This window comes from Pseudoliparis swirei, chromosome 13, assembly GCF_029220125.1.
Source record: "Pseudoliparis swirei isolate HS2019 ecotype Mariana Trench chromosome 13, NWPU_hadal_v1, whole genome shotgun sequence".
In the NCBI taxonomy this organism is placed as follows: Eukaryota; Metazoa; Chordata; class Actinopteri; order Perciformes; family Liparidae; genus Pseudoliparis; species Pseudoliparis swirei.
Genome location: NC_079400.1, coordinates 1,842,307 through 1,860,089, shown reverse-complemented (window position 1 = coordinate 1,860,089; position 17,783 = coordinate 1,842,307). Strand labels below are relative to the sequence as shown.

At 49.2% G+C, this 17,783-nt stretch overlaps 1 protein-coding gene across 1 annotated transcript; it reads right to left on the bottom strand.

The window, feature by feature from the left end:
- Positions 1 to 278: 278 nt before the first annotated feature.
- On the bottom strand, positions 279 to 16,948 carry prr12a (proline rich 12a). The gene is made up of 15 exons (XM_056429493.1): positions 15,992 to 16,948; positions 13,977 to 14,134; positions 13,286 to 13,447; positions 8,442 to 13,012; positions 7,550 to 7,774; positions 6,722 to 7,400; positions 6,093 to 6,577; positions 5,450 to 5,566; positions 5,150 to 5,283; positions 4,375 to 4,922; positions 4,128 to 4,247; positions 3,249 to 3,346; positions 2,833 to 2,964; positions 1,813 to 1,908; positions 279 to 1,639 (listed from the first exon to the last, which is right to left on the bottom strand). The coding sequence occupies exons 1-15, from the start codon at positions 16,072 to 16,074 to the stop codon at positions 1,505 to 1,507; spliced, it is 7,743 nt and encodes a 2,580-aa protein (XP_056285468.1). The 5' UTR covers positions 16,075 to 16,948; the 3' UTR covers positions 279 to 1,504.
- Between the last annotated feature and the right edge of the window lie 835 nt (positions 16,949 to 17,783).

Sequence of the window (17,783 nt, the reverse complement as noted above, 5' to 3'; positions counted from 1 at the left end):
GCAGAATGCATCCCCATAAGCTTTTATACCTTAGTTATACATGTTTAAAGGTTACTCTGAGATGAATTACCATTAAATGAATTACAAGATGTAAAGTTGCAAAAAAATGTTTAACTCCTTCACCAAGTGTCAACAATGTGCAAGTTGCATAGTGATGTCACAAATTATACTCGTAGGTGGATGCATTAAACTCAGGTGCAAGGTGCACACAGAGAACGTTTACTTTCAACATATGTGAAAATAGATTATCTTGTTACAAACTGACACACACACTAGGGAAACGTAACACCATTTGTTCTTTGCAGATTTTATTTGTTTCTCAAATACAGGAGTTAATGTACAGAAGGACAAAGAATTTCATCAAGAACTGTACAATATTTACAAGCCTTTTTTCCCTTTTTTTAATGGAAAATTAGATTGTTTTCAAAATAAGTCATAGTATGCACAAACATCAAAATGATAAAAATGAAATGACTATTTCCTCTTTAAATATTACTTATTTATACTCCTTCCCACATGGGAAATGGAAAGTTTACTTCTTTTTCTTTGCACCTGCATGACGGATGATTGAACTGAAGCACAACAATGTTAAGTTTCAAATAGATTTCCCCCCATTCTCTTCTTTTTTTATTACTTTTCTGACTTATTTCTCTCCGTTACTTTATTACACCCACTGTATTTGATACAATATTTCTGTCTCGACGTCTGTTCTTTGAATAGAGGGGAAGACGGCTTGGATATGTGGGTAACGACTGTATACTGATCCTGTGGAAAATAAAAAGGATTTTAAAATGTTAGGGCAGCAAGCCAGCGCCGGTGAGAGTTTAAGTTAAAAACCTCCTCATATAAATAATAAAAATGTGTTTATATATTATCACACAGCTGACCGGTGCCGCCCTTCACATAGCGGGATGAGAGAGAGAGCGTTGAACGACACATTTCATGTTTCCATCAGTGTTCACTCTACACGCAGTTTAAAAAGCATTCTCACCCTCTTCCACTCTTTTCAAAAGCCAACAGCTGATGTTAGTCTTCAAAAAAATAATTTATGTAAAAACTAAGTGGTAATCGCTTCTCTTTGAACTATTTTCTTCACGACACACAGTTGGCGAGATGTCGGCGGCTGCTTCGTTGACTTGGCGTCGCGGCTCCTCTTCTTCGTCCTTCCACTTGGCGTCGCTCCCTTTTTCCACGGCGGTCAGCTCCCTCTTGACCCCCGCCAGTGACCCCTGATCCGGTAGGCTCCGCCCCCCCTTACAAAAGTAAGACATTTCTTTAGTCAGTGATCAACAACAAGAAAAAGAACAGAGGCCAGTGTCCGAGGTCACGTGAATAGACCTCGCGTTCGCCGAGGGCCTGAAAAATTCATCCTCAGATCTTAGAGACTTGAAGCGGGTCGGGGGGGCTGTACAGTAGGATCCGTCTCTTTGCGTCTTCATTTTGTTTTTTTAAATCCTCTTGCTTTAATGAATGCTCTCTCTCTCTCTCTCTCTCTGCGGTCCCCTCAGGCGTTGGTGCTGAGCGTGAGCAGCTCGATGAAGGAGCTGAAGAGGGTGTCCAGCCAGCTCTGGTTGGCCATGCACTGCTGCACCACCTCCTCTTGGCCCGGGTCCTCGGCCGCCTGCTCGATGGTGTTGGTCTGGAGGAGCGGAAACACAGACAGTTGGGAATCAAACCAGCGACACAGGACCAGCGTGCGTCTGCTTTCTCTTTTTTGCCCATCCAATGAACCGAGTGCTTCCCACGCAGTCGGGGTCACCGCCCGCTAGAGCTCGATCGGAGCGACGGGCAACGCGGCGGCGTGACGCTTACCTCTTTCTTGCACTGTAAGAAGGTGTGGTATTTATAGTGATGCAGGGAGTGGAACAGACTGTAGATCCGGTACGTCTCTGCTGACAGTTTAAGGTCCTGGAAAAAGAAGAAGAACGAAGCGGAAGTCAGATTCATCGTCACAACAATTAGACCGATGTTAACATGTCGAGTGGACAGGAAAGCTGTCGTGGAAATTATTCTCACAATTCAACATAAGAAAGAGTGAAATAAGTTAGAGGGGAAGCTAATATAATATGATATGATATATGATATTCCTTTATTTGACCCACAGCAGGGACATTTCAAAAATCACAGCAGCAGTGCACATCAGAGCATCAATGAAAATAAATATAAAACACAAAACTAAAAAACTAAACACTAAATACTAAATAAAGTAAAGTGCTGAGTTTGCCAGGATCTCCATTGATCTGCTGCAGGGTGGTGTGCAGCCTGACGGCAGCATACTGCTTCACCTCTCAACTTCACCGCCGTGTTCTTTATGGTAAAGTTCTGGTTACTTGTGTTAAGAGTCACACAGGAACCAGAAACAATCCCCTGGTTAGCGGCTAATAATCTAGGCTCCAGTGAGTATTAACACACGACAACTTCAATAAAAAAGACCAAGAGGTATTCCTTAGTTTGACCCCCACAGATTATTTAAGGGTCTAAACCAGTGGTCCCCAAACTAAGGCCCGCGGGCCGAATACAGCCCGGGCCCCTGAACAATACCAGAGATGCATTCTGATATTTAAAATTTTTGTCTGGTCACGCAAATCCTAGACTAGCCTGTCAAATAGAACGGAAATAATTGCGAAACGGTTAGGTAAGATCCCGGAAAGGGTTATTAATATTTGGTTATGTGTGGCTGGAAAACAATAAATGTTTATATTTAGGCACCCTGCGATCGTCACACTGTTTCTGTTACAAACTGACCCCCATCAGAGAAGGGACAAGTTATGTGGCCCTCACGGGAAACAGTTTGGGGCCCCCTGGTCTAAACCTCGACACACTCCCACCTACCTGTGGTTTAGGCAGGGTCTTTTTGACTCTGTTGAGGGTCTTCCGGTTGTAAGCATCCCCGTTGAGGCGCACCCGGACCAGGCCAGAGTCCAGGGGGTCGACGATGATCTGGGGGTAAGCATGCAGGAACTCCTGTCAGGGGAGAGAGATGAAGGAAAACAAAGTTAGACTGATAACAAGATATTAAGATGAAATGTAGATTATGTGCCAGATTATTATTTTATTTTTTTTACACAAGTTTGTGAATATTTTCATTACCCCAAAAATGTAATAATATTTAAAATGACTATTTGGTATAGAAAACATCAGAACTGAAAAGAGCTGTTGTTTGGGAAGGTGATAAAATGGAAGAAAGCAGCGAGTGATGGACACACGTCTCCGTCACGAGGAGCAGAGAGAAGCCGGAGGCGGCTTACCTGGTGCTGAGAGCTCATGCTGACTCTCCTCAGCAGCCTCCTCTTCTGCTCGCTGATGATGCTGTCGATCTTCCTCATCGGGGGCAGGTAAAGCTCATCTGGAGGCCAATCAAAGGCAAGGAAGTTACATTCAGGGTCCTTACACGTCTTGACCGATGGATCTCCGGGACTTTAAACCAAATGTCCACGACCAAACTGAAATCTCGGTATAAACATGAAAAATGTAGAAAATTGAGCGTATGCTGGCTTATATTTTGAGCGTCTTTCTTTAAAAAAACATGAATTATGTCTAACTCGGCATAAATGAACATGTGATTATAACACATGTCCAAGACTTTTCCAAAACTTTTATGATTTAAGTTATTTCCATGACTTTTCCAGGCCTGGAAATGACCATTTTAAAATGCCATGACTTTTCCATGACAGGTACGGACCCTGCACAATGTGCACATATATCATCATTGATGTAGCCGTCCATCATTTTAATACCCGTCTATCAGCATTCCCTTCAGCGCCTTGTTTATCTGGAATATAAGCTGCATCTAAAAAAACGTATGCGGTAGAATTCCGATTTCTTTTCTCCCCGTGCTCTTGGAACATCAGAGCGTCGGCGTGTCCGTGAATTGAACTGAAACTCAGCAGCGGCTCGTCGTCGGTGCCGGAGATGTTTATTCGACCGGCACGCAGACACTCGAAGCCACTAGAAGACAATCCCATTAAAATGCCTCAAAGGAGACGGCTCATCTGCAGAGGACGTGCTACCAGACCAGCAGTTGCGGTTCGGGTTAGAGCCCACACACACACACAATCTAAACTCCCACTCTATTTGCGCCCCCTACAGGTCAGTGTTGTTTTGAAGAGGCCGTGTGCCGTTCTCACCGTCGGTGTCCTCCAGGGCTTGGATCATGTCGGGGTCCAGCGCCGTGCTGACCAGCATCTCCACGTAGCTCCTGAACATCTCCCTCATGGCGCGGTTGTTCACTCCGCCTTTCACCGGCACTAAGCGGACGAGAACCAGATTAAACAGACTCTCCATCGCGGCGCGAGATGTTTAAAAACAGCCTCCGTGACGATGACCTCGGACGGCGAAAACACGGGAGCGCAAAGGATCAAAATGGCGTCTCACTTTCATTCTCGCTCACTGCCTCCTCCGATGAGTCAGAGTCAGATGACGAAGGTATTTCCTTCAGCCACCTCTTCCTCTTCTTTGGCGGTGGCTCCGCCTTCACTTTGGCCGGCTTGGCCTTGGGTTGGCGCTCAGCCTTCTCCTTCTCCTTCCGCTCCACTGCTTTCTTCTCCTCCTTTGCGCGACCTCGTTCGGCAGCGACGCGTTTCTCCACTTTGTCCGGCGGCGGCTGCACTCGCTTCTCCTTCTCGGGCTCCTTCTCCTTCTCCCTCTCCTTCTCCTTCTCGGGCTCCTTCTCCTTCTCCCTCTCCTTCTCCCTCTCCTTCTCGAGCTCCTTCTCCCTCTCCTTCTCAGGCTCCTTCTCCTTCTCCTTTGCTTTCGGCAGAGCGGCCGGAACCTCTTTTTTCTCCCGTTGTTCTTTAGCGGTTGCCGTTCTGGTTTTCTCCCTCTGCTCACGCTGGACTGGCGGCGCCACTCGCTCCTCTTTCTCGACTCTCGCTGGCACCTGGGCGGCGGGAGGGGAGGCCATTCTGGAGAGGGACTGACGTCTGAGACGCACAAACACATCGTTTTAGAGAGGCACCTTTGAAATGACACGAAACACATCTCAACAAAGCTCCTGACACAGCTGGGGGCTGGAACCTAAAACAAGCGAGAGCGTCACCTTTAGGCTCAGCTCAACTACCACAGCCTGACTCTGGTATCGCCTGATCTGAGCAAAGTTATTTGATCCTCATTCATTCTAAATAGGATTTCTGATGGCAAACGTAGGTACCTTAGAGCAGGTGTGGCTCTGCGCCAAGGCCTCCGAGAGCAGACCCTGACATAGTCCTTCTTGCTGACGTTCTCCAGAAACTTGACATAGATCCGCTGGTATCGCCTCTTGGCATCTCCAAAGTAGCCAAGATACTGTCCCGGAAACAGATTATAAAGCTTTAAATTACACACAAGTACAACTTTAACTGTCCTGAATTTGACTGAATATACATTCATGTATATTTATTTATTTTTTCGCAAACGTGTAGAAATCCTCCCGATCGTTTGCAGGTGCGTTTAGATTACTGAGGAAACTCACGTTGCTTGTGGCGCAGAACTGTCTCTGTCCATCTTTGATCTCTGGGCTGAACTTCTGCAGCAGCGCTTTCTGCACCCTCCAGATGGGAGGCGGCTCACGGCCCGTCTGCAAGGCCAGCTGCGCACAAACAGTGGATTGGATTCAATCTATTGTCATTGCAGAGTTCAGGTACACAGGCAACGACATGTATCCTCTGCATTTAACCCCTCCTCAGTTATTAAGGAGCAGTGGGCTGCAGTGAAGCGCCTGGAGGGCAACTGGGGGTTCAGTGCCTTGCTCATGGACATTCCACTTGCAACTAATGGGGAGAGCGGGGATCGAACCGACGACCTCGGGGTTGCAGGACGACCCCCTGACCCCACTACAGCCGGCCACATGACACAAGTAAGTATGAAATATGTGTCCTTTGGAAGCTACTGGAGGATTAAAGTTGTAACTCATGTTCCCCCTCATGGTTTTCCTCGACATTTACAACATCTTAAGATTCCACTTTTCTTATCCTGAACGGACACCTACGCATCAGCGCAATGATTTGGTATTAGTTAAAATAATATGTTGCTCCCTCTATTTTCTAGCCAAACAAAGTACTGTGGGATTCTTTACCGGTCAAAAACACACAAAACATGCATTTCCAAACAAATACCTTGAGAGTTCGAATGTCCTCCACCCGCACCACGAACTCGTCCCGTTCTCTGAAGATGCCCTCGCCTCCGCTCTCGCTCTCATCCTCCTCGCTCTCTCCAGCAATGGCCGCATCTTCTTGCTTCTGGGCAAGGTGCAGGGAGTTGATCTTCGGAGCTGGGGGCTCCTCGGGAGAGGCGGGGGACTCTGGAGATGGCACGGGAGACTCCTTCTGAATTGAAGATGGTGGGGGAGGGGAAGTTGAAGGAGGAGGGGAAGCCGGCTGAGGGAGAGTAGTGGGTGGGGGAGGTGGCAGAGACGGGCATGTGGGAGTGACGGGGCTTACAGGCTGGAAAGTCTCCCGTTGTTCCTCTGGTTGAGGCGGGGATGAGGGGAGTGAGAGGGGGGGGAGGGGGGAGTGAGAAGGAGAGCAAGATGAGGCGGGAGAAGGGGGGGCGGAGGGAGCTTCAGGAGTTTCTGGCTCTGGAGGAATCTCGGGGAGGCACGCTTAAAGGAGAAAACAAAAAAGAGGCAAGATTAGGGTTAATTTTTACAGATTAATTAATTAGCTACAATAATTCAATAGAATTGGACAATTGGGACTTTTCTAAAGCTGCACCAATGTATAAAAGTGGGGCAAGAGAGCCTTACCATCGAGAATGGGGGCACAGAGGGTTTCCAGCTGTGGCTCTCTCTCCTCTGTCATATCGCTCTCTTCATCCCCTCCTACGCTCCTCTCCTCTTCGTTCTCCTCGTCTTTGTTCTCATCCACGTCTCCCTCTTCTGGCTGGAGGACGTCCGGCTCGTTGGACTCGGGCAGGTCGTGAGGCGTGTGCATGGGAGGCTGTGGGCTCAGTATGGGGGGCTGCAGTGAAGGAGTAAGTGGGGACTGAGGAGGCTGATGCTGGGGAGGTGTGGGGGGGAGCGGGGTCTGGATGTCCGAGGTCAGCTGAGGAGTGTCATACAAGGCAGAAATGGCCGAGGAGATACTCTTCTGGAGGTCTTGGTTCTTTCCGACCGAGTCCTCCTCATCGGAGGAGAAGGAAGGCAAGGTCTCCAGGTTCCTCTTCAGCTCGTCTTCCAGGCGCTTTGGGTAGTTGCCCAGAGCCAGACCCCCATTCCCCTCGCTGTCCCCGAACGGCAGGGGCGGCAATGAAAGATGAGGCATGGGAGACAGCGGGCGCAGACCTCCCTTACAGGGGAAGGTCTCCCCATTGTCCGGTTCCATTCCTGGAGAGATGTCCAAGCCTGGAGGTCTCTTCCCCGTCTTCAGGAAGTCCAAGAACGACGCGACGAAGCCGGCCTTGGACTCGGAGTCTTTCTCGTCGCCCTAGAAGTAATGTTAAAGAGCCTTAACACCACTAAAGGAGCGAACTCCACAACAAACGTAACTTAAAACGGTATACATTCAACTTTATGCAACTTTTCTAGCATTTTACTGCTTAACTTAACAAATATATATAATCATGTCGCTCTTACCCTGTCCTCCAGCCCCTCATCATCAACTCCTTCACTCATGTGGATTTTCTGCTTGTTCTTTTCCTGACTTCTGTTGCTTTCAGTGCTGCAGGGGGGTCCGGGACTTAAACCGAGTGAGGGGGCGGAGCCCACCGAGCCGTCAGACAGAGCCGGGTCCGTGCCGGACAAAGAGTCCGTCCTCAGCAGGGCGTCGGAGGAGGACAGGGTACCGATGGGTAACTTGATCTAGAACAGAAGAAAACCAAAAGGTTGAAGGATACTTTGTCTGAACATACAGATGAATGTAAATAACATCTCGGAAACCAGGATGGGATCATAATTAATTACATGTCATTTTTTATAATAATATAAATATATAATATACATTTATATATATAATATACATTTATATAATATAAATAATAGGCAATAATTAATCATAATAATTTTATTTATATAGCACCTTTAAAAACCATGTTTACAAAGTGCTCTACAGAGTCAAGGCAAAACAAATGGAATAGTAAGAAAAACATAACATTTAAAAATATATTAAAATTCAAATAAAAAACAGACAAACTAAATTAGAGGAAACAAAGTTCTGCATAAAAGGACGAGATCACTTAAAAGCTGTCATTTAAAAAAGGGTTTTAAGAAGTGATTAAAAGAAGTTACTTATTCTGCAGCCTTATCCTCTCTGGTAGGTCGTTCCAAGTAATTATTATTATTATCTTAAGTAATTATTAGCCTTTAAGGACAGGACCGTTTAGTTGCAGCCACACACGTTACACAAGCATCAATGGCTATCGAAGGCATTTGCTTATAATAACAAACACTCGTTATTCATTTATTAGCAACACTAAGATGTGCCTACAATTAAATGTGTCTTAACATATCTAGAGTGAATGCCACGGACCTTCAGAGGAGGAATCGGCTCGTGTAGCTGCTGTTGGGGCTGCTGATGGAGCTGCGGCGGCTGCTGATGGAGGTGATGTTGTTGCATCGGCTCCTGCTCCTTCCCGCTCATTTCCATGTACATATCCTCCCTCCTTTGTCCTCTACCTCGGCTTCCACGACCCCTACCCCGACCTCGTCCCTCCACGCTGAATCCCCCTCCTGCTGTCGTCGCGCTCATCTCGCCTATCATGCCTCGTGGCGTGTAGGGCTCCGGCATCGGGCGGATGCGAGGCCTGCCTCTTGGCCTCGGTGGCCCGTCTCTCTTGGGTCTAGTGGGCTTTCGGCCCCTCTTCTTGGGTCCATCCTGAGGCGGAAGAGAGTGTGAACCCATTGAGGAGTAACCAGAGGCGTGGTAGAAGTCAATGTCACCCATTAAAGGGCTGAGAGAGCCTCCTCCTTCTCCTCCTGCTCCTCCTCCTGCTCCTCCTCCTGCTCCTCCTCCTGCTCCCTTTCTGCAGCTGGACACCAAGTCTGGCAAAAGGTCTGGGAGCCTCCGGCTGTTCAACCGAATGTCCGCCGGCTGGTCGGCTTTATCCTCATCGTCTTCGAACTCATATTCTTGAGCGTAACTTTTTTTAGGCAGTGTGTTGGGGTCCCGACGCTCCTTTAACAGGTGGAAAGAGCTAGACTTGAGGAGCTTCTTGGGACGAGAGGAGCAGAAAATGGGAGATTGGAGGCCTCCAGAACCAGCTCCTTGGCTAGTACCTCCAGGCCCAGAGGACAGTTTGGCTCCAGCAGGATTGGGACCCATACCCATCGCTGGGGCCTGGGACTGGATGAGTCCAAGCTGTTCAGTGTTCACAGTGGAAGGGAGCTCGTGGGTTTTCAGGGAGTCGAGGTCCAGAGTCATGGTGTTGTTGTTGGGTTCTCCCATGCCATGACAGTAGGGTTCATAACCTTGATCCCCACCGTGGTGACCCATGATGTCATAGTTGGCGCCTCCACTTCCCCCTGCTCCGCCTCCGCCCTGTCCGGCTTTCATGGAATCCATTCCCTCTTGTCCGGCGTGGCTGTCGTTCATCTCCTCCTGTCCTGGTCCCGCCCCTCCAGCGCAGCTCGACTTGTAGTCCTCTGCACAAAACATGTCCTCCATTCCTGGAAAAAAGGAGCGGTCCTCATCCTGAAGGAGGGAGTCCGGGAAGCAGATAGAAGTTAGGGGGACAAAGCGGTTACTTTGTTGATTCTGGTCTGATTTCTCCACCGGGCTGACGGTGTCAAACTGGTGCTGCTCAGAGCGCTGTTGGTCCAGCTGGCTCTGCTGAGGGGTGAGCTGGGATGACAGCGGCTGCTGCTGGTCAGACTGGGGTTGCTGGTGAGGGTGGTGAGAGTGGCTTTGTTGATGTTGAGTGCTGGGGTGCTGCTGCTGGGGGTGGTGCTGTGAAAGATGGTGCATGTGAGGCGGGGTGGATAAGTCGATATCGGGCTCAGAGAGAAAGGAGTGGAGCTCGGAGGCGGAGTGTTGCTGTGTGTGATGGTGGGACGGGAGCTGCTGCTGTCTGTGGCGCTCACCGCTACCTCCGCTCCTTCCAACGCTGCCGGGTCCGCCACGCCGGTCCTCTGCGACAGCTACGTCTGTGCTGGAGGTCTGAGAAAGGGAGCGCTCCAGCATGTCCAAAGAGGACGCCACGGAGCTTTGTTTCACCTGGCTCTGCTCGTGTTGATGCGACGGGGGGCCGTGGTTGTAGTGAGCCGCTGCCACCTCCAAGGCCTGGGACTGGAGTTGAAGCTGGAGCTGGGTGGTTTGGGACTGGGACTGACTCTGATGTTTACTTGAGCCAAGTGTCCCGCCTCCACTTTCCATGACGGCTTGCTGCTGGCTAATAGAGTGCTGCTGCTGTTGGGGATGAGAGTCCATTTTATGGTGCTGTTGGAGCTGAGGGTGGGAGTCCATTTTTGGGTGTTGCTGATGTGGCTGATGAGAGTCCATCTTGTGGTGCTGCGGTTGATGAGAATCCATCTTGTGGTGCTGCTCCAGTTTGTTGCGGGTGGTATGCGACAGCACGGACTGGAGCAGGTGTGGTGGCTGACGCGACTGATCGGTGGGGGAGTCCATGAGGGAGCCGGCAGCTTGAGACTGGGAATGCTGTTGCTGGACTTCCGGTGTTTTCCGGGAATACGGGATTTCGGCCCGCTCTTGCGGCTTCTTCTGGAGCTCCATTTGAGTGTGCGATGGTATCTGGGAGTGCGAGGACACATGCTGACTGTGTGAGGAGTGCTGAGGAGCAAGGGAGTGTTGACTGTACGGGTCACCTCGTCCATAGTGGACTACCGAGCCCAGGTTGTCATGGTGATGGAGGTGGGAGTGCACTTGTTCAGCGCTGTCTCTTCCCCCGCTGCTCCCAACAGACCTCTCGTTTCTTTGCTGCTGCTGCTGTTGATGGTGTTGTTGTTGATGTTGTTGCTGTTGTTGTTTCTTTAGTGACATCTCCAGCTGGTTTTCCAGCCCTGAGATGGCCCCTCCAGACCCTGCATTACCAGTAGATGTGGCACTGTGGGTGCGTATGACACTCTGGGGGTGGTACCTCTCCTCGGAGCTCTTAGCTATGTCATAGCTCAGCCCTTTGCCTGAATCAGTGGTCGGGGGCACTGACTGGGGCTGAGGCTGCGTTTGTTGAGACGTCTGTTGGGGTTGTTGTGGAGGATGGTGATGAGCAGCCTGGGGTCCGGGACTTGCTTGCGCTTGAAGCAGGTGCTGGATCAAGAACTCGTCGTCGTCATCTACTTCCTCTTGAGATCTCTGAGAGCCCACTCCGAGCATGGAAGTGTCCTTTGTTTTGGAGGAGGTGGAATGATAGGACTGAGATTGGGAGCTGGGGCCTCTGGTGTCAGGGTAGCCCTGTGGGGAGGCGAGGAAGGTGGGGGAGAGAATCGAGGAGATGTATTTATTAGAGCCGGCACCTCCTGGAGATTGTGTGGGGCAGGTGGGCACTGGGGAGTGCAACCCTGGACGGGTGATGCCCGAGTTGCCTGATGGAGAGGGGCTTGATTCTGGGATATGATAAGACCCTCCACCACTCCCACCTTCACCTCTCTCATTAGTCATACTATTTCCGGCTCCTCCTCCTGACCCGGAGTTCCCACTCCCTGTGCCGCCACCGCTTCCTCCCCCAGACGCGCCGCTGCCCGATGAACCGCTCGACCTCAAAAGGGCAGGGGAGTGACCTGGGGCTCCGTAGCCTAGCGACGGGCTTCCAGCTCCACCCAGAGCGGATGGGAGCGATCCATAAGCAGAGTCAGCTCCGTATATATCGGTGGGGTATGACTGGCTCCGCCCTCCTAAACTCCCATAGCCTTTTCCACCTGTACCTGAGCTCAGGTCTTGGGCTTGTGGTGAACTAAAGCCGCTGTAGGACTGAGCCAGGTGGGAAGGAGGGGCCTGATTAGGGGAATATGACTGTGTCTGTTGTTGGGGTGGGGTCTGACCAGTGAGAGCAGAGGTGGGCGTCTTCACTGGGGGAACAGGAGAACCATAGCCGGAGAGGCAGGATTTGGGGAGAGACTGCGGGGCCGACGTGGAGGCGGCAGGGGGCTGCTGCTGCGGGGCAGGGGGGGGAGGGGCTGGTTGAGGGGGTGGCTGCTGCCTTGAAGGGGCTGCGCTGGAGCTGGGGGCGGGGATTGAGTTGGAAGGGTGAGCGCCAGAGGTGGCAGATGAAGTGGAGGCGGAAGAAGAGGTAGTGGAAGCTGAAGGGGGAGTGTGGGGAGTTCTTGAGGATGATGCCGAACTGGCAGAAGAATAGCCGCTGCTGGAGCTGCTTTTTGTACCTTTCCCAGCTGAAGAAGACGACGAGGAAGAGGAGGAGGAGGAATAGGGAGGCTGGATGATTGGCCGATACTGCTCAGTGCGAGAGGGAGGCTTTTGGTCGGATGAGGGGCTCTGATCGCCCAGTGGGCTGCAGGAAAGGCCCGCGTGCCTGTGGTGGTTGGCAATCTGCTGGTACCCCGCCCCCCCACAGCTGAGGTAGTGCTGAAGGGAGTGGGCAGCAGAGGACGAGAGCTGGGACTGAGCTGGCGTGGGACGCTGGTAGTGCTTGATGACGCTGTCCTGCCGAGGAACAGCCCGCTCCTGAGCCGAATTGGACTGGGATTGGGTCGGAGGCTGGGCTGAGGAAAAGACTGACGCGTTGTACAGCTGGGACGACTGGTCCTGGAGCTGTGATGACAGCAGGTTGAACTGGTGCGACTGCAGGTGCCTGGCAGAGGACGACTGGGCCGATGCCGCACTCGAGGGATCCTGGCTGCCCCTATAGGCAGCGGCTGCGGCACCCTGCGAGGACAGGAGTCTATCAAAACCCAGGCTAGACTGGGAAGGGGCCTTGATATGCAACAGGGGGTCGTGTGGGGAGAGCAGGCCATTGGATGTGGGACTAAACGTGGGCGTGTCCTGCAGGGAAAGAGAGGATGTAGGGAAAGAGCGGCTAGAGAAGGATGCTGGATGCTGATAGGCTGAGAGAGCTGAAGAGGAGGGGAAGGAGCCAGAGCCAGGAAGGGCTCCAGAGATGAAGAGTTCAGGGGGAGCAGGTGTATGCATCGCTGTTAGGAAAAGGAAGACATATCGCAAAATTACTCAGCATCCATCAAGCTATCCTTTAAAAATCACCAAATAACGAACGCAAGAAAGAGTATTTAAAAAGTGTTCTAAAGTAAGACGATTAACAGTACAGTGAATGTTATATGACAATTCTGGAATAGCAACAATGTCAGAATAATAATGCGGCCAAACATTGGGAGGTTCTCTAAATGTCAAGTTGACTGTGTAGCTTGCTTTAATGTCAACAGATGAGGGAAGATCTAACACGGCCCCACCTGTCTGCCAGGACGGCGTGCGGAACTGGGAAAGTAGGGAGGAGGCCGAGGGTGGAGGCTGGGGACCTCGAGACTCCAGGGCTGAGATCAGATTCATGACGGAGGCATCAGGAGCAGATGGGCTGGCATGGTGGAGGCCAGTGTCAAAGAGTCCAGACAGACCTTTGGGAAGAAAAGACAGAACCATGAAATGTATTAATTCATCAAGAATGCAAAAACAGAAGCTGCAAAAAAAGCTAATTGTGGAGATGTAAATTAATTACTAATACTTAAATCAGAAAACATAATCTACAAACATAAATTAAGTTTATTTGCTGAGCCAATTACGAATAATTTAAATCACGGCAATAGTTACCGGTAGTTGTTTTTAGTGAATGTTCTTAAATCTGTTTTTCTTTTGCATTATGTCTTGAGGCTTTTATGTGAAGTGCTTTGAATTGCCTTGTCGTTGAAATGTGCTATACAAATAAACTCGCCGTGCCTTGCTGAAAACAACCCCTTAGGATATCGTAAAACTGTCGGGGAATGAATGCTGCGACTACAGGCTTTCACATCTAGGGCTTCAACTCAATTGAGCTATAATGTGCACATTTTTCAATGACAATATAGCAGGGCCTGCATAGAGAGACATAATAATTCATTGCTGGGGCCCCTTATGGAAGTGACAAGGAAGGTATGACATTTATCTCACCCAAACTCCGTCCAGCTGCTCCCCAAGCCCCGCCTTGGCCAGAGCTCCCTGGGTGGTGATTGGTGGCATAGCCCTGCAGAGGGTGTGGGGTGGCATAGGCTTGTCTGTGAAGGAGCTCAGACTCAGGGTGGGATGATCTGGAACTCCCATATACAAGACTATGGAGAGAGGGGATTGGGGAATTGTCAACCATTATTAATGTCAGTACATTTACATAAACACAATCTGTTCACACAATGTGACCCTTGAGAAAACAGTCAAAGCTTGGTTCACTTTTGAAATACCCACAATGTGACATGCAAGTAAATTGTTTTGCAATTTAAAACCCACACATCAGATGTCAACTGGAGGCAGCTCATTAGTTTGCTCTACATCTTAACTTCAACATTAGTTTGCATGTTGAAAACAAAATCCCTAATGAGTCTGATCTATATTTATAGTTTAGGATAAGGGTAAAGATGTTATCGATCTCCCCCAATCGGTGTCCTAAAACAGAAATCAGAAACGTGTGCATTACACCAAAGTGTATTACAGTGGATGCAAATCTGTCAAAACCAGCAACGCAAGTGCCATGCAAAAATAATGGGATGGTTAATTTGCAAGTATTATAATGAACCCAGAAGACTCAACCATTACAGAATGTATTCACGAAGCAATTAAATAGCTTGACAACATATAGAGGAAATGCGTGGCTGGACACGACATGCTAGCGTCGGCGCTGCTGGTAGCATCGACTAACCGCACCGCTTCTGTGGAAGAGAAGCAGACTAGGCCCGAGCTGCGAGGCCAGCCTGCTGCGTGTGATCACACACTGAAACCACTGTGCACATTTAGGCCTGGTGAAAAAATAAAAGCGTTCACCATATGCACGTTATTTAAAAACAAGCGATTAATTTGACTGCAGCCATTGATTATGTGGATGTGGCTAACAGCTGGTCGAGTCGATGCGAATGCATTGCTAAGCTGCGTGCAAACGCCATCAACTAGCCAGGTGTGTTCAGCCAAATACCTGTTCCAGTAAGAGTGTAGAGGCGTTTATCTCGGATGATGTAGATAACTACTGGTCAAAAATGTACATATATATAGATATATATAAAAACATTTTTTTAATGAGTAATGGTGGCTGCGAGCGCAGGCCTCAAACGACTCCCATGCAACATGACGCTAGCTCGCGTGCTAACGCAGAGCTAATGGAGCTAACTCCTCCAGACCAGCCAATTTACAGCATCATTTAAATTCACTCCGGCCTTAATGGGGGTTGCTAAACAAATTGTAGTCACCAAAACCACTTAAAACACTAAATAAGCAAGTTTGAATATTCTTCAATTAAATTATGTAAATTAACATAAAGCATCTCAAACCCATCACCAATTATCTGGATGACGCTCGAGCGCCAATGCATGTAGAAATCTCTTGTTTTGTCTTCTTACGTATATAAATATATATTTATTTATATGCGTGCGTTTGAGTTTTAAAGAATGGGACCACCTCCCTTTTAAAATGTGCATTTCACGTTTTATTTACAACGTTAAAAAAATGTAAACAACGTTTAATTAAATGCATTTCCCCGGTGAATATGCATCAGTTGTTCTTGTTGATGTCTGTCAGGGGCTCTGCTGCGTCTGCACTCTTCGCACTTGCTATAAATCCAGCGGCTGTATCCGTGAGGCTGTGTCCAGGCCTGCACACTGGGAACAATAATTCCTATGGATGCTCCAGACATACCCCCACCTCGCCACCTCCACCTCCACCTAAAGCCCACGTCTGTCAATCAAATTCAATTCATATCCCCAACCTTTTCCTTCCTCCACCCCGCCCACCCCCACGACAAGCACACCGCTCTATTCCTTGTTTATAATATTATTACTATGCACCGATTGGCAATGCGCTGCACGCTAATGGCAACGCGTGGCACGATTTATAAAGCCCGATGGCGACAATTTGTTTACATTGGCATCCCCGTGCCCTGCAGAGGGGCCAGCGATGCATGCACATTGTCTGGATCCAATGCATACCTTGCTTTTGCCGATCTCTCGTAACTCCATCCTGCTCCTGCGCCCAAATCACCAAATCCTGTTCCCGGGTAATTTCTATCCATTTATGAGGCTGCGATGCGGCGCGATGAGGACGAAAGCGACGAGCGCGTCGCAGCGCAGATTACGGGGAAAAAATCCAGTCTTTCCAGTTCTCGGTTTCAGGCTATTTCCCCCGGTTTCATAAGCAAGTCCTCAGGAGTGGAAAACAGCATATTGAAAGAGAAATGGAGGGGAGGAGGAGAAAACTGGATGAAAAAAAAAGAGGGGGGTCTACGGGGTTATAATCCAACTACCAGCAAAAAAAAAAAAAAAAAAAAGAGCCAGTCTTTCTCACGTTTCCAACACTTTTCACATTTATCATGTCCTCGAATGCGGGTTTAATCCAAAATCAGTCATGATGAAGGAGCCGCTGGATCTGGCTGCTGGCGGACGGATCGCTGATAAACATTTGATTTGAATGCGTCCTTTTCTCCGTCTCTCCTCCCCTTTCTTTCGGCTAGCCTCTGCTACGATGCTAGCAGCGGAAAAAAGATCGCAGTCAACGGGGCCGCGTCGGTAGAAGCGAATCTCTCCCCGCGGACGAGCGAAGAAAACCCCAATATCAAAGTATCTTTCCTTTATTTTACCCTTCTTCTTTGACTGTAAACGGTTCCCACCCCCCTCCGGAGCGGAGCTGCGGGGCTAGCAGCGGATGCTAGCTGTCAGTAACGACGCATCAAAATAAAACAGGGCTGCCTTTATTTCCCCAAATGCTCGCTCGTCTGATTTCTGCTCTTTAGCCATTCAAGTACTACCTATAAAAAAAAAACGACGACAAAATAAGCCCGCGAGCGGGAGTGCGAATAAACACCGACACCGAACGAGAAAGTGTGAAGAAAACAGGCCGCGTTTTAATATCTTTTTCTAATTTTCCTCCGGAGACGCCATTTTTGAAGGCGGCTGGCCGCTGTCCGTCCTCCCTCTCCCCCCCGCCCCCCCCCTCTCTCTCTCTCTCTCTCGACGCGGAGACTCACTCGATGTCTGCGGTGACCTCCATTCGCCGGCCCTCAGTCTACGTGTTATTCCAGATTTTCATCTTATTCAAAGGCTAATTATTAATTTCGAATATTTTTTTTTTTACAGGAGCCCGGATAGTCAGCTGTTTAACCGCCGGACGCCGCGGTTGGTCGAGACGCATTCGCGTGCAAAAAATATTTCCAGTGATAACCAGATTTATCTCGGCTCGGCCTTCAAAGCAGTCGCTTTTTGCAAATTCGCATCCGAATCGTGCAGCCTGTTTGAGGGACGGTTGCATTTCCTGCCTCCGGTCTGAAGCTCAATTGGGCTACAGTTTGCCTATCAGCTGGGGTATGCAAATGAGGGGTATTTTCCCTAAACGCATGCCAACATTCCTTTAGACACCAAGACCTTTTTTAAGCCTTTGTTTTTGTGTGTGCTCGTCTTATAATTTCGAGAGCTGCACTGCCTCGTGTGCATTTGACGTGTACGCCAGCAGATGGCACACTGGATTTCATGGTAATTATAAAGGAGGAGGATGAGAACAGAGAGTTCTCTTGATCAGGATTTTTTTTGTAAACCCTGTAATTGCCCTTTCCATCATATTCACCTGTACCTGCATCTCTATCTCTATCCAATTGCACACATCAACCAATAAACTCGCATTAAATACCCGCACTGGCATTTAAACTAGTTAATATTGAGGAGTGTAATGTGATATTTTTTGCTTACAGGCCCATTTATCCAGAAATGTATCGTGTTTGTTGCCCCCTAG